This window comes from Ambystoma mexicanum, chromosome 1p (assembly GCF_040938575.1).
Source record: "Ambystoma mexicanum isolate Mex_15411 chromosome 1p, UKY_AmexF1_1, whole genome shotgun sequence".
In the NCBI taxonomy this organism is placed as follows: Eukaryota; Metazoa; Chordata; class Amphibia; order Caudata; family Ambystomatidae; genus Ambystoma; species Ambystoma mexicanum.
In genome coordinates, this window is record NC_090921.1 from 757,571,723 (window position 1) to 757,587,294 (window position 15,572).

At 46.4% G+C, this 15,572-nt stretch overlaps 1 protein-coding gene across 6 annotated transcripts in view; it reads right to left on the reverse strand.

The window, feature by feature from the left end:
- TDRKH (tudor and KH domain containing) overlaps nucleotides 1-15,572 on the reverse strand; it is a 2,163,439-nt gene that overhangs the window by 1,304,434 nt on the left and 843,433 nt on the right. For 5 of the 6 annotated variants that reach the window (XM_069650772.1, XM_069650739.1, XM_069650780.1 and 2 more), the window contains one exon: nucleotides 10,753-11,056. In XM_069650772.1, the coding sequence (XP_069506873.1) occupies nucleotides 10,753-11,056 (304 nt within the window). The remainder of the gene's footprint in view (nucleotides 1-10,752; nucleotides 11,057-15,572) is intronic. The other variant, XM_069650762.1, reaches the window with a different exon arrangement.

The window sequence follows — 15,572 nt, forward strand, 5'->3', positions numbered from 1 at the left end:
ACGCCATGTAAGATAACCGCGGTATAAATCTTAGGGTAGATACCACTGCCACCAGCCAAGTCTTAATGTTAATGGAGCGAAACAAGTCGCCAAAAGGTACAGACCAAAAGGGATGGAGTTAACCCTCTCCAATACTCCATGTAAGATGGGGTGTACTGGGTCTGTGTTTTAAAGTGACTATATAAAGTTAATGGCAACTTTACCTGTTTCTGGGGGACAGTAGTCAGCCCAGAAAAATGGAGTCAGTGGGAAATCTCAAAGACAACCCTGTACCACTGCACTGAAGGTGCTGTGTAACTGTTACGCTCACCTGGTATCTGCAGGGACGCCACCCAGCTGGGTTACTCGCTGGTATGCTTCTCAGCTTTGCCCTGATGTGGTCTGCGGGGAAGGTTCTGCCTGAAAATACAGGAGGACTGTGTTCGAGACTGACCGACTGGGGCAAGTATCCTCCCTCCACCCCAGTATGCTTTCAGTCCCTCTGGCGCCCTCTCCTCACCTTGTGGTAGAATTAGGGGCGCGTTGTCTTTCATGGGCGAGTGCGGTCCAGTTACTTCACTGATGCCGGCCGTTTGATATTGTTCAGGTAGGTCTTATTGCTGTTCTTTAGTTTTGTAGCTATCCTGAATGCCTTTCTTTGTTTAAAAGGTCTCTTTTTTCCCTTAGGTATGCAGAGCTTCAGCATGGCAAACTGGCTTGGTTGAGCCCCAATGGTAAATGAGGGCGCATTAAGAGCGCTATGATGCAGTAAGTAAGCGCTATGCGCAGTGCTGCGAAGTCTTGCCTTTGCCTACCTGTGTTTTCCTTCCTTGTAGGTCGCAGTGTTCTTCAGCGCCTGTGGAATGTTCGGAGTGGTGCCAGCCGAGAGGCGACCAAGCAGGTAAGCCTTTTAAGCAGTTCGTAATTTGTAAATGTCTCTACAGCTTTCTTTAATGTTGCCTCTATCTTCCTCTTTCAGGTCGTTCTGTCCGGGAGGCGTGCAGATTCGAGGAGGCTGTTCTCAGTAGCTGCAAGTGTTTAAAGATGAAGACTACAGATAAGATGCTGCTGCAAATGATGTTCCTTTTGTCTCCTTGCAGGTTCTGCTTCTCCGAGGTTCGAGGGAATAGCTGGACACGGTGAGCGTCACGTTGCAAGCTGCAAAGTAACACGAAGCATGTTCTGCAGTCAGGGTATGGTTTATATAGCCCAGGTAAATTAGTACCAGGGAAAGTAGTTCCAGGCCTGCCATACCCAAAACACTAAATCGCATAGCTTGGTTCTTAGGAACCAAGCTATGTGGATGCCTCCATGTTGGCTGACAATACAACAAAGTAGTTCCCAAGCACATTGTTGTTCATGGTGTATGAGCCTGGTGCCATAGGCACCAGGTCTGGCCCCATAAGGGCTTTTGAAGAGGATGACCGACTGGGAGGCTCTAGAGGCCCGAGTCCCGACTCCACGTGGCCAATGGGTTTGCCAGAGGGGGTTTTGGGCGAGGGTCGTGACAGTAACACAAAAAGTGGTACACATGGAGTAGGTGATGTTCCAGTGCCCAAGATCACACAAAGTAGAAATACACATAGCAAAACACATGTAAGAGTGGGAAAAAAGGCTCACACTCTTACCAGGTGAAAAAAATAAATCCTAGAAATCCAGCAAAGCTGCTGGGGGACTCTTTAGGTAAGAGAAATCAACCATTTATGAGAATTCTCCTCAACACCTTCCTCACGTTTTCAGCACGGGACAAGGCGGCACGTTCGAGCTTCGCACACTCTGGCTTCTCAGACATAATTCAAAGCACAGACATCAGGCCCTTCTGCCAAAGCCTCTTCAATAACAGTCTCTTACTGCAGAGAGTGTGTTGTAACAAAGTCTCAAAGTTCCATTCCTATCAGGAAATTCACATGCACAAGTTCTCCCTTACAATGTTCATCAGGGGTCTCCCTCTTCAGGCTGGGACCCCCTTTTTGTCACAATATTCACACTTGGTCTCCCTCATTCGGGCTCAGATCCCAACAACAAAATCGAAGACTTTTAAAATGTGCAATGGCTTTTGCTTGAATGGTCACAGGACCACTTCGATTAACTTCACACAATTATTCTCATCAATCGTCTACTTTTGTTTCTCTTGGCAGGATACCTTACAGAGACTTTCGATTGAGCACATCCACGGTGCCGGACCACTTTGTCAATGACCACCGTACCTTTCCTTCTTAGGCTCAAACATTCATCAGCAGTTTAGCTTTACTTTTGTCTTTCAACAGACGCGTAACAATGTTCGTTCCAGCACTCATTGTACAATGTTGCCGCTTGCAACCTTGACTTCAACACAGACTGGTCTTGCATTGGTCGCCCCAACTCACTGGCTGTGTTGCTCTTTCTGGCACTTCTTTCTTCTTGGAACCAAGGATGATACCACAGAGGCTGCTGCTGCTCCTCCCCGCCTTGGTCAGTTTCGCGGGAGGGCCTTCGGTATCTCCGACACACAATGCAGGATTTTTTGTCTGGCTTAATGGCCTTGCGCTTTCTGCCTCAGAGGTTTCTTGGTATCTGGCTGAAAAGGTCAAGAGTAATTCCCTTCTTACAAACCCTTCTTGGTTTACAGTCTTTATCCCTTCATTCAGCTGCCGACTTGAAACTGTTATACCTTTGTGTGCTTTGCCTTGCTCAGAGTCTGCATTTTATTTGTGTGGGGAAGTCTAATGGAAGTTAGGTGTGAGTGATACGTCAGTAACTGCCTGACCTTGCCTGTCCCCAGTAGCCGGACATGTCAGATACTCTGCTCAGGTGCGAGTGTTTTCTCCCAGAGTGGGCTGCCAGTGTGAAAGTTCTGGAGAAGGGAAAGGGTGGACAGGGGGAAAGGTTCCCATGTATCCTACCTGGTAGGATGGGGTAAAGGTGTTGCAGGGGGAGGGATACCACATCTCACCATCCGGTGTCCCAATCCCAGAAGACCCCTTACCCAGGTGATCATCCCGCACTGGTCCACCACCAGGGACTGGATCCAAAGCTGATGGCCGTGGCCTGGGATCCTGAGAGAGAGATCAGCTGGGACTAACAGGTGAGACACTTCTGGTTTCTCACACTATGCTCTTCTTCACTCAATCTCCTTTCCAATGTTCCAATGCCTCCTTCTCATTGCTCCTTGGATGTAATCTTTTATCCTCTTTATCCATCACCACAGTATCTGCCCTTCGCATCTACTCTTTCAACCATTCTCTTTTCACTCCCGACTCCTCACTCACCCACTTCTTCCCCTTCTCATTTGTAACGTGATCTCTGCTGTTTCAATGACCGACCTTCATCTCTACTTTTTTTTTCCTCTCTCTCAACCCAACAGCTTCTCGTCCTTATTTGTTGGCTGCTACTTCTCTTTTCCATTATAATCTGACACTCTTGATTCCTCTATATTGTGCTCCCCATTTCCCCAATCCCAATGCGTAAACCTCCCCAACCATGCCTGACACAGTCTTTTCGCTCCATTCGAAGTACTGGTGAGCATTGATGGAAAGTCCAAGTCTCCTCTGGACCTGAAAGTGCAAAACAGAACTCAATTCCTTCTCTTATCCTTGATGTCTTTTCCACATCTTGAAGCATAGCCTCTCTCCTACCCTATTCGATACTACCATACTCCTCTTCTCTTTCCACGTCTGCCTTTGCCTCATTTCTCGACTCCACTTTTTGTTCCTTTTCTTCTCTATGCCTCTATCACCTGCATCTTCCTTTTCTGTTAAGTCTTCCTTTCTCCCTCTTTTGGACATATCCTTGTTTGATTGCCAAAGCTCACCCCACCACTACCCTCTGACCCCCTTCAATGATTCCTAAGGTATAATCTCTTCTCCTTCCATTTCTTACTATGCTTTTTAGTTCTTTCTTGCAATCTTCTACTTTGTCTTCTCCATTCGAAAATGCGGCCATCCTTCCTATTCTAAAGAACCCCTCTCTCAAACCCACCCTTCATTTGAACTACCAGCCTCTCTCACTTCTTCCTTTTCTCTGAAGACTCCTACAGTGTGCCGTCTATTCTCAATCAACTGCTCATCTTAATCACTCTTCTCCCTTACTATCAATCTGGCTTTTTGCCCGTTCCACTCTACATAGCTCACTTCTCTCAGACTGTCTCCTCTACAGTCGATACGGCAAGCAATCTTCCCTACTTGTTCTCATCGATTTGCCAGCAGCATTTGACACAGTCAACCACTCTTCTGCGCCCTCTCCCCATGTTGGTTTCAGAGGCTAGGTAATTAACTGGTTTCATTCTTCTCTTCCTAACCACACCTACTCGGTTTGCAGGGCTAGCCAATCTAGTATTTTCTCTTCAATATGGTGTTTCACAGGGTTCTCTTCTTTATTTTCGCTTTATACTATTCATCTTGCTTACATATATATATTCTTTAACTCATTAGCATTTTTGCATTAAAACCAACAATATTCTCAACTTGCACAATGCAAGTACCCCCCAGCCTGCCCACCCCGGTCAGTTTCCCCACTTCCCATGCTCCTTCCCCTCTGTTCCTTTTTGCTCCCTCCCATCCTCGAACCCTTCTTTCTCCTACTTTTACACATCTGCCACCTCCCATTTCCCCCCAGAGTTTCTGGTATATCCCAGGCATCCCTCTTGTCCTGTATCCGATTTTCTCCATGCTCCATGCCCATTTCCCAGTTAATCATCGTCGGCATTTCTTTGGACCCCCACTTAGCCGACAGGTTCATTTCGACTACTATTGCTGCGATTGTGGTCAGTTTGCTGTCCCATCTCGTTCCCTCCATCTCCCCAATGGTATGTAGCAGTAACTTTTGGGGTCCTTGGGGACCGTTCTACCTAAAACCCGGTTCATCGTCCCCAGGACCCGGTCCCACAACGGATACCCCTTCAGCACTCCCAGAGATGGTGAGAGAAAGTACTGACCGCCGCAGACGACCCCCTACATTTGAGACGCCTATCCTCCTCGGCTCTGCACATCTTGTGAAGCCTATCCCTTGAAAGATATATTCTGTGTAGTATTTTGTACCGAATCAGTCTCAACCTCGAGGATATGTTCACCTGCCTCACTGCCACCATGGCCTCGACCCACTCGTCACTTTCCATGTCCCTGAGGTCCCTTTCCTATTTTTCTTTTAGTTGCATTAGTGGGAGGGCTGTGACGTTTATGGCCTGGTACAGGGTGGATATCCCTCTCTTCTGGAGGGCCTCAGTGAACCAATTATTTCTAGAGGGCTGTGTTACTGTAAGTCTAGATCATCACCAAACTGGGCAGTCATTGCATGCCTCAAGCGTAGATACATATATTCCACCACCCTGGCCCAGGCCATATATATCTTGGGTCCGTGAACGGTAGTAGGGCTCGATTCCCAAGCATATCCCCGACCCTGGCGATCCCTGCCCGTGTCCAACGTGGGTGGTTTCCAAGTTTCTGGATCTCCCCACAAGTGTGGGCTGTTCCATAGCGGCTGTGCTCTAGTGATCTTTCCCTCCCAACCCATTGCTTTGGTAAACTCTTCCCTTATCTGCATCAATTTCCGCCCGACTAAGGGGGGGGGGGGGGGGGGGTGGGGGGGGGGGGGGGAGTGACTTCCATCCATTGCTCCAATGGTGCACCTGCAGTGGGTCCACCCCCTGCTATAAGTCTAATTCAAGCCTAGTAAGAGACAGGTCCCTCCCGCCAAATAACCATTCATTAGGCATTATTCGGTGGGCAGACAAGTAGTACTTCTTAATGTTTGAGAGACCCACTCCACCTCTCCATAGTGATCTTGTTAAGATAGTCAGTGCTATGCGTGGACTCTTACCCCCCGCACCTCTTCCTGCCCCTCTTACTAGGGAGTTAATCACTCTGAAGTGCGTGTTTGGGACACATAGGTGTGTTTTGTAGTGCATACAGTAACCTAGGGAGGGCCAGCAACTCGTCCCAGCAGTGCCACTGGCACGGTAGCCCAATGTTTTGGGTCAACCCGGAGTTTGATAATGACCGGGTCCAAGTTTTCTTTCAGGAATGTCCCCAAGTCTCCCTGTACCTTAATACCAAGGTATTTGAAACACTTTATTTCAACCCAAAGGGGGCATCCCCCTGGGCACGGGAGCTCGACCCCCTTTAACTGGCATGACCACAGATTTCCCTCAGTTGATTTTAAGCCCACAGTACCACCAAAATTCCTGTAGAAAGTGAATAACCCTCAGCCCCAATCTGTGTCCCCCAGGGTACACCAGATTGCCATCCACATACAGGGATACCCTATCTTCCCAGCCCCCGGGCCACCGGAACCCACAAATATTGGGGCCCATTCAGAGAACCTGTGCCAGCGATTCAATTGCCAGAAGGAATAGCAGAGGGGACAGCAGGCATCTTTGTCAGGTGCCCCTCTGCAGCAGAAACATGCATGTAGGATTTTTCACCCTTACTTTGGCAAGCGATCTCGCATAGAACAACTTCACCCATTTCATGTATCAGGCCCTAAGCCCATTTTGTTAATCACCGCCCATAGGAACCCCCAATCGACCAAATCAAAGGCTTTCTCCGAGCACAGGGCCATGATCGTGTGGTTCCCTTCCAGAGATTCAGAGTGCCAATGCGTCATGTAATCTTCTCAGGTTCATTCAGGTGGCCCTCCCTGGCACAAACCCACACTGGTCCGGATGGATTTACCCTTCCGATCTGATAGCAACCCGTTTGCTAAGACCTTGGCAAGGATTTTGGCCTCACATTTATTAGTGAAATTGGCCGATATGAGGGGCATTCGGTCAGCAGTGTTTTTCTTTGTGGATCACCACGATATTGACCATTCTAAGGTCTTCAGGGAGTTCCCCCCCCCCTTCGCCTAACTTTCCGTAGCATTCCTAACAGTTGGTCACCTACTTTGTCCCACACACACACACACACCTCCAGTATCCTACCGGAAACCCCTTAGGTCCAGGGGTTTTCCGTGTTTGCAGTCCTTCAAGGGCATTGTCAAGCTCCTCTTTGGTTATGTCCACCTCTAATTCTAGGCGCTCCCTCTTCCCTAGTTGCGGCAAGGCTATATCCGTCAGGTGCCTCTATTTCTTCAGGGGTTGCCCAGATAGCCTCAGCATATAGGGTCTGATAATAATCAGCAAAGGCTTGGGCTATATCCTCTCCCTCTGCCCCGTCTGCAAACGCCTGCTCCCATCTCGCCCCTTCTTCCCTCCTTTCCAGCCACGCCAACATCCTTTCTCCTTTATCCCCCAGGATGCAAATACTTGCCCGTTACGCCAAATTTGCAGAGTGGGCATTGTCCAACGCCATCTCCTTCAACTCATCGGCCACCCTGGTGAGGTCCCTCCTATTCTCGCCCATCGGCACCTGCGTGTGGTGCCTCTCAGCTTCCTCTACCTCCTCCTCTTTCTCCTGCATATTGGCTCTCCTCTTCACTTCCATGGTCCCTATTGAATTCTGTGCTGTCACTCACTGCTTTATACGCCTCTCATAACGCAATATTACTGTCCACACGTTGAATTCAAAATATTCCTACGTACCTTCTATAAGTGTTCTCTTAACCTCATCTTTCCCCAAGTGGTATACGTTTAATCTCCAGTTTCCATTCCATGCTCTGGCTTTCGCCTCCAGGCAGAATTTGCAGTGGGACGTGGTCCGATAGTCACGCAAATACCGTGCCTCCCTCACTCTCCCAGATAACCTGCAGGGCGACAGCATGTAGTCCAGGAGGGATTGCGAGTCGTTGCCCCCTTCATCCCACCATTGCTAGGAAAAATGCACCCAATTTGGGTGCAAGTCCCTCCATACATCTTGTAACCCGGTTGTCGACAGGAAGGATGCCAATTTGGTGTCCCAGACCCCCTCACCTGCCCCCTGGGTGGCATCCCTTGGGATCATCTGTCTTGGTCTTTATCTAGGACGTTGTTCAAGTCCCCGCCCACTATGGTGATCTCTGCTCCCTGTGTTGCTAGTAAATCCTGAAGCTCCGTTAGGAGTTCCACCTGGAGAGATGGTGGTGTGTAGATGCTAATGATCAGGATTGTCCCCCCCCTCCCCCAAGTTCCCCGGCCTCTTGCTTACATTTTCCCATCTTTTGATCTTTCCCACCATTTTTACAAAATTATTCACAGCTCTTTTTTCCCCCCGCTCTTTTTCCCTAGTCTATCCAGCCCCTCCTAATTTCTGTCTATTGGCCATTCAGTCTTAGATGACTGACAGTTACCTTCATGTCAAAACTTCCAAGAATGAGGTTCTCTTTTTTTCCCGGGCCACTACTATTCCTCTTCCCTTGCCCTTTCTAACCCCACCCCTGCAATCTCCCCATCAGCCTGAATGCACTCTGTGTAATCTTCGACTCTTCCCTTTAGATTTCTTTCCATATTTCCACTACTGCCCAGTCCAGTTTTCACCTTTTCAACATCCAAAAGGGACGTCTCTTCCTTTCTTTTCGTGTTGCTAAAACTCTTCTCTTATTTTTGTCATCTGATCTATTGTTTAGTCTCCTTCTCGGTCTACCAGGCACTCAGCTTGTTCCATCTACAACACATTTACACATCTTGTCTCTCAATCTCCCCGCAATTTTATTTCCCCAGAGTTAATATCACTTTGGTGGATGTCTTTTGAATCACATCTGCTCTGTAATTTCCTGTGTTGTGTTCAAATGCCTTTATCGTATGGCTGCCCCCTTTCTTTCTGCTCAGATCTCCTACTCCCTAGCTCTGCTCTTTTCATTCCCAGTCTCTTCCATCAGTCCCTCGCTCCCACTGTCCTCAACTTTGCTGCTTCACTCTTCTTGCTGCTAAGCACTGTAACGCACTTCCCCTTCCTCTTTGTTCTGTCTTCCTATCCTCTCCTTCACTCATGTTGAGGACCATCTGCTGTACTACTGATTTCCTCGTGTTAGCACTTTGATTTGTACTGTTTTATATTTTTGGTTAAGCTCTTTTGGCATATAGCGCTATATAAATACATTAAAATACAAATACTATAAACACTCGGTGACTTAGTGATTGAAACTGTGGTTTTTGTATAGTAGGGATGGGAGGCTAGGTCCTCCTACTTTGCACCCGTTGTATTTCATCTCCATACTGTCACTGTTCAAGAAATTCCTCCCTCTTGAGCTTAGCGCCTGCCGAAAGTTGCAAATGTGTTTATCCAAACCCTCTTGTTTTAACAAAGGGGTTGAGAACTTCAATCCTTGGGTGCCTAGTGTTCCGGCATACCTCAGCCTAACAGGTGATAAACCTGTCCCTTCTTTTAATTTCTTTGGGCATCGCATGTGGGAAGCAGGAGAGGCAGGACAGAATGGTGCAGGGCAAGAAAAACAAGGGCTCCAAACGAGAAATGTGTGGTTGGTGCCCCATTTGGGCAATTCCTCCCCGATGGCCAAAAAGACTTACACCCCAGACGAGGCCAGGCTTGTGTGTCCGCAACTGTTGCAGCCTCAACCAACATATGGGTCTGTCCCCTCAGATTGCAATTCGCTATACAACTTTCATTGGTCCTGAGATTCCTGCCCACCCCTTCCCATTCTTCATTCTGTATGCTGAAGCTGTTACTAATTTTGTAAGCGATGTAGAATTGTCTGCCTCCAGCCTGCCTCTTGTTGCCTCTACTCGACTTTGAATTTGCATCACACCCCTTGATTTTGTGGTCACTGTCCTAGATTGTATTGGATATCATCCCACCTGGTCTCTGCTTTACCCTCCAGTGTGTTTGCTGCCCGAGCCCAGAGTATGAAGTCCACAGTGCAGTGAAATATTGCCCCTTCTGTGCTTTGTCACTGCCACTCTCGGATAGGTCTTTTGCCATTTCCTGATCTGTTGGTTTACCCATTCCTGTAACTCCTGATTGTGTTTGGCCCTACACGCAACAGGCTGCACTTGGAGACCCATTACCACGTTGCTCAGTCCCACGTTTTTATTGGAGCTATATTTGACGTTTATGATCCTATGACTTTTCACAATTGTGGCACATTTAATGCATATGCTCCCAATCGCTTCCTTGCCAATCTTCTTTTTCTGTTCATTTATGGTTTGTGAAGCAATTGGATAACAATTTGTGCAAATAATCCCTCCAGATTTCCATACTTTCTAATGTAACTTGTTCTCTCACTTTTTCTTTTCCCGCAAAGGTATAAGCTGCCAAATGCCATCGAAATGGACTAGACCAAAAGAGGAGTGCCATAGTGAGCAATTGGTAACAGAGGAAATTCTAGAAAGGGAAACAAGCCAAGCACGGTGTGTCACTAAAGAAGCAGAGACACGAAGAGTATGTTCGGGAGGGGAGACAGCTGGTCTGACCAAGAAGGGCTAACATGCGAGATGCGTCTGATGGTTGGAATAGCAAGAGCCAGATAGATCACCTATTGTGGAGGTAGGCGAGCTAGAGTTAAAAGATTGTTCTCAAAGGGGGTACCTGGAGGGTATGTTTGTGTGAGAAAATAAAGAAGCATTATGGGAGAGCTAACAGCATGACTACTTGCATTGGCTGAAGAGTGGTAGAAGGCATGCATCCAAGAGGATTGAAAGGCTCTGCGCCACATGAAACTGGTTTATTTAGGTCTATTCCAGGAAGGAGGCTGTACCCAGGGAAAACGGGTCAGGTGGCACAAAAGGAGAGCAAGAAATGCATGGTGTGCAGCTGCGCAGGGATGTAAGAGGAGAGTTTGAGTTGAAGCCGTGGCTTAACATTCAATGAAAGTAACGTAAAAGGGGGGGAAACTAAAGGAGCAATATGAAGAGCAACATGGGTAAGGTATGTGCACACAACAAAGGACCAACTTCTAAAATGACCACAGTGCTGGAGGAGCTCTTACTTTCAAATTTGAGCACATCCACTGTTGGGTCAGCAACACCGGAGTCATCGCTTGACTTCTGCCCAACACCATGCCTCTTCAGCAAATGCTCCACTTCTTGGCGCCCAACACCATCCCCCTGCCCCATGCAGGGCTCACCATCACCCATGCGGTCATTTTGCATCACTGAAGTAGAATCCAGTAAGTCATTGTCCATGGACTTCTTCACAGAAATGGGTTGCTTGCGTTGGCACCGTGAGGCAGCAGACTGGGCTACTTTCTTCTTAAACTCCTCCTCTTCCCACACCTTTTCTTCAATAAGCAGCTGTAACAAGAAAGGGAACAAGAAAGAGAACTTTGTTTTTAAGCTATGTCATAAGCAAGCAGAAGATTGTGTGCATCCCCCCACCAAGGCAGCAGCAATATCAGCTGATATAAAAAATTGGTCGTTTTGCAAGTCCCTTTACCTGTGACCAACAATTGCTGCACCTAAATCTAAAGAAAGCACCTTTAACTACACACAAAGGATCACCAACCTTTTCTACAAGAATAGTGCTCTCGACTAGCATCAACAATGCCAGTCTTTCTAAATGACGCCCCCTCAAAATAACCAAGTCGTAAGGTGGCCCATTTAGTGATCAGAAGGTTTCCCAACATCACAGACCTTGCCAAGAAGGCCCACTTTCAGCTGCACCTCCTCAGAGGCATTCTCCCTTTCCTCACCTTTCCCCAGAAACACAGTCTACAGAGCTCTGGTCCTCTCCAGGCTCGACTACTGCAACAGCCTCTTCCTTAATCTGCTTAACCCCTCCCTTCGTCCCCTTCAACTAATCCAGAATAGAACTGCAATACTTATCCTTGGCCTCAAGCCCAGGGACTGCATCTCGCAAGTCCTAAAATCCCTCCACTGGCTCCTGAGTTGCTTAGAGGATCAAGTTCAAGACCCTCTGCATCATCCACGAGGCTTTCTGGGGCCTGGGACCCCTCTACATACAACCCGCTCCCCCTAAATACCTGCTATTCGGTTGTCTAACTCTCTGCAGTTCACACGCTTTTCCATGCAGAGAGTGGGGGGCGGGTGGATAGATCTCTCCTCTGCAGGTGCCTCGCTCTGGCATGGCCTCCCTGCCCCTCTTAGACTTGAGCTGGATCTTCTTAAATTCCGGAAGTTTCTAAAGACCTTTTTCTTTTCTTCCTGTCTGCTTCTTGACTGGCTACCTGGTTCCCTCAGTCTCTTCAGGGCACCAAGCCCCCTCCTCCCATTCCAGTCTACCCCTGCACTTGGTCTGCCCGGATGCCACCCTGCACCCCTCAACTTGCACTTGCCCTCTTGACCCACCCACCCACTCCCACCCCTCCCCCAAATACCTCAGCACTTGCCTGGCTTGGCCTGCACCCTTGTAGCCCTTCCAGACCCTTACCTTGCATTTAGCTTGTGGACCTTCCTTCCCCTGCACTCTCCGCTTTCCCCTGGCTCTGTCCACCTGGTCCTACTGCCCCAACCTGCACTCCCTCACCACCCACCCCTGCACTTCGCTTACTGCACTTGCACGTTATGAATTTCACATGGCCTAGTAGAACCGTTTGTTTTGTCTTCCCTTTTCCCTACCCTCTTGTCGCGCCTCGAAACACATTGTGTATAGGCGCATCATAAGTACCCAATAAATAAATAAAAACCCCTATCAAGTAGAGCAATGCATCAGAGGTTGCACAAGTCCGGCCAAAGAGGCTACTTGTTTACCTTCTTTGATCATGCACATACCCAGAGAAAAATAAACCAGTGCTCCGAGAAACAGTATCTGAAATCACTCATCTTGCTACTAACTCATATTTTACCATTAGCACCCTGGCCAGGGGCACTAGCCAATCAGGGAGCTCGGCGTGCGGGCGGTATTCTCCGGGAATAAAAACGGACTCCTGTTCCAGGTACGGCTTTGCAGCACTGAAGGAAGTTAAATTTTTCTTTTTTTCTCTAATTAGCCTTTAGCACCAGCAGGTGTTTAATCACAGTGTGCCAATAGCAATATAACCCTTTGCAGTGGGCTGACCAGGCTGGTAATGGCACAGCCAACCACATTGGACACTAACTCGCTCAGGCCCTTAACCTGGGCAGTGGACCATCACTGGCAGGTTTGGTGCCCATCGCTTTAGTACATGCAAAAGAAACATACTCAGCTGCACTAAGAGCCCTCCGGCGGCAGACTGGAAAACCCTGATGTGTCCACAGATGTAAAAAGGAGATTTAATGCAGAAAAATCCTACTTCGCCCATAAGATTGAAAACTCTTCAGGTCGTGACACAAGCTGGTTCGTCTAGATTTAATTCTCCAAACCTTTGTGCCGCAGTACCTGAATAAGGGATATTTCGAACTCTGCAGGGTATATAATAAGCAAAGAGAAATTTATAGGTCAGGGTTTAAAACTCACCACCCTCAATTCTCCTTATGCACCCCTCACACAATTTTTCACTTGCCAAGAGTCAATTATCTCTAGCTAGTGGCTAGTGCACATTTTGAGGCCTCTAGATGTAGGTGGTATTTTAGCATAGTTGTGTGCGCGTGCGTGCGTATGTGTGTGTGTTACCTGGTCTAATTTATTTTTGTATTTATTTATTGATTTAGTTGACAAAATCCACCTTTCAATTTATTTTCTTACAAATTTAAGATTCACAGATTTTTAAATATTTCAAACAAAAGCCCATTATCGAAACTAAAATGTAATAATATCAACAAGTGATTAAAAAACAAAAATACAAGAAAAATATATATGAGGTATCACAGAGCTAGTTCAAGCAACAATGGACGAGTAATAAATGATCATATAATTCATAGATTGTTTAGTAGTTCCAACGAACTTCCACTGTCTGGTCTGTAATATGCATAGTGCCAATGCAGATAATTAAAAAAACAAACATGTAAAAGAAATGCATTTAAGTTATCACAAACCAATTTTTACAGATATTAATGAAATTGGGAGCTCTCCTGAGTCAGAGTAGTGGAAATGCAAACATGAGATAAAAAGATGCAAACAATATAATTAAAGGATGGAAAAGGAGACCAATATAGAGACACCTATATTCAAGAGGCTCACTGCTTGCAAGCGTTCTAATAAAAGGGAAAGTTTGATTAAATCTTTGTCTGATAAACAGATAAAGATATTAATAGAAGTTCAAATAATCGTTTCATACAGCATAAACACGTAAAATTTCTCCTTCACTTGATAATATTTTTGGTAGGTCCTGCAGTCTAAGACTCCCTCAATATTGTACCAAGATTCGAAGTAGTTTTTTTAGACATCAAGATCTGACTGCTGTCTCCACTGTAGACTAAGTTTAAGCGATTCTAGATAATTCACAATGGCTATATTGGTTGATGTTCGTTGATAGTTAAAGAGAGCATCCCAGAGGTTGCTATATGATTTTCGGAAATGGGTGGTAAAAAGGTTTCCTCCTTGCATTAGACATCTGAGGACACACAGTTAGTAGTCTCAGGTTGGTCAGTTTTCAAGCAGAATCTGCCATTATTTGCCTCTTTGCCGACTATGCAACGCCTATGTAGCACATCATTGGTGTGCCAAAGGTTCAGTATGAATCTCATGAACTGATTTCTCCGTTTTTGTGCTGGAAATATCAAATATGGCTCTACAGAATTTAGTTTCTTTGGCAGAAAGTTATGCTCTCTGAATAGGCTCAATTTCATACAGTTATCTGTTGTTGAAATCCAATGATATAACCAAAGTTTTACCTTAGTTCTAGATGGATTTTCAGTTAATAAAGACTGACACATCAATGAGTCTCTTGGATTGTCTGCCTCAATTTTTGCATTTTTTTGTGAGTCATAGTCATATACGCAGAGATTACGTGCATTAGCAAGTTGTCTTTCGCCGGGAGTAGATGTTTTCTGTAGGCAGAATATAATGTCCACGTGTATTGGGCATTTAATGATACTAACCCCAATTCATGCCAAATAGCGCACATTGATTGGCTTTGAGGCAAGAACTGTTCTCCAGAAGCGTCCTTTCATTCTTAACCAGAGGATTTCAGGGTGCCATGATTTAGATTCAGCGCTGTATGCTACAATAGGAATTACTTTGTTTATAGAAGGTCAGGGATGGCATGGCAGACAATGTGCCATATTTTGCTTGGAGAACCTGTGCCTGAGCTATAGTCGGTTTCAATTTCGATTGTAGGACTTTAAGGTAAGGAAGGTCTTGCAAATGATTATTAATGGTAAGGCCTAAGTACTTATACCCGTCAACAATCTCCATTGGTCTCCCTTGGAGGGACCATTTAGGCACTGATCTGTTTCTAAGACGTTTGGTAGAGCTTATCATGACCTTGCATTTGGCTTGGTTAATGGTCATAAAATTGTTCACATATTCGCCAAGTTGTTTCAATATAGCTTGCAATCCCTGGGAGTTTTGGCCAGTAAGGCTGAGTCGTCGGCGTAAAACAATCAGGAGAATCGGATGGATGCTTAACTTTGGAGGATCAGATGTCACTTGTGTGAGGCAGTGTCTCAAGTCAGCGATGAAGAAATAAAAAGAGAAACAACTCTAGTATGCATCCTCATTTCAGCCCCCGGTGTGCAAGAAGGGGGGCTGATAAATTTCCATCCATAGAAAGTTGAATTTGTATAGTGGTTTCAGAATGTAACTGGACTATCCAGTGAATAATTAATTTGGACATGCCACTTCCGTCAATTTCTTTATCAATAGTTCCCTGGAAAGCAAATCAAAAGCGGCCTGGAAAACTAGGAAAACTATAAAGGCCATGTAGACCGGATGTTTTCTCCGTAATTCTTGTAATTTTATATGCTGTATGGTTTGCAGATTTATAGATGT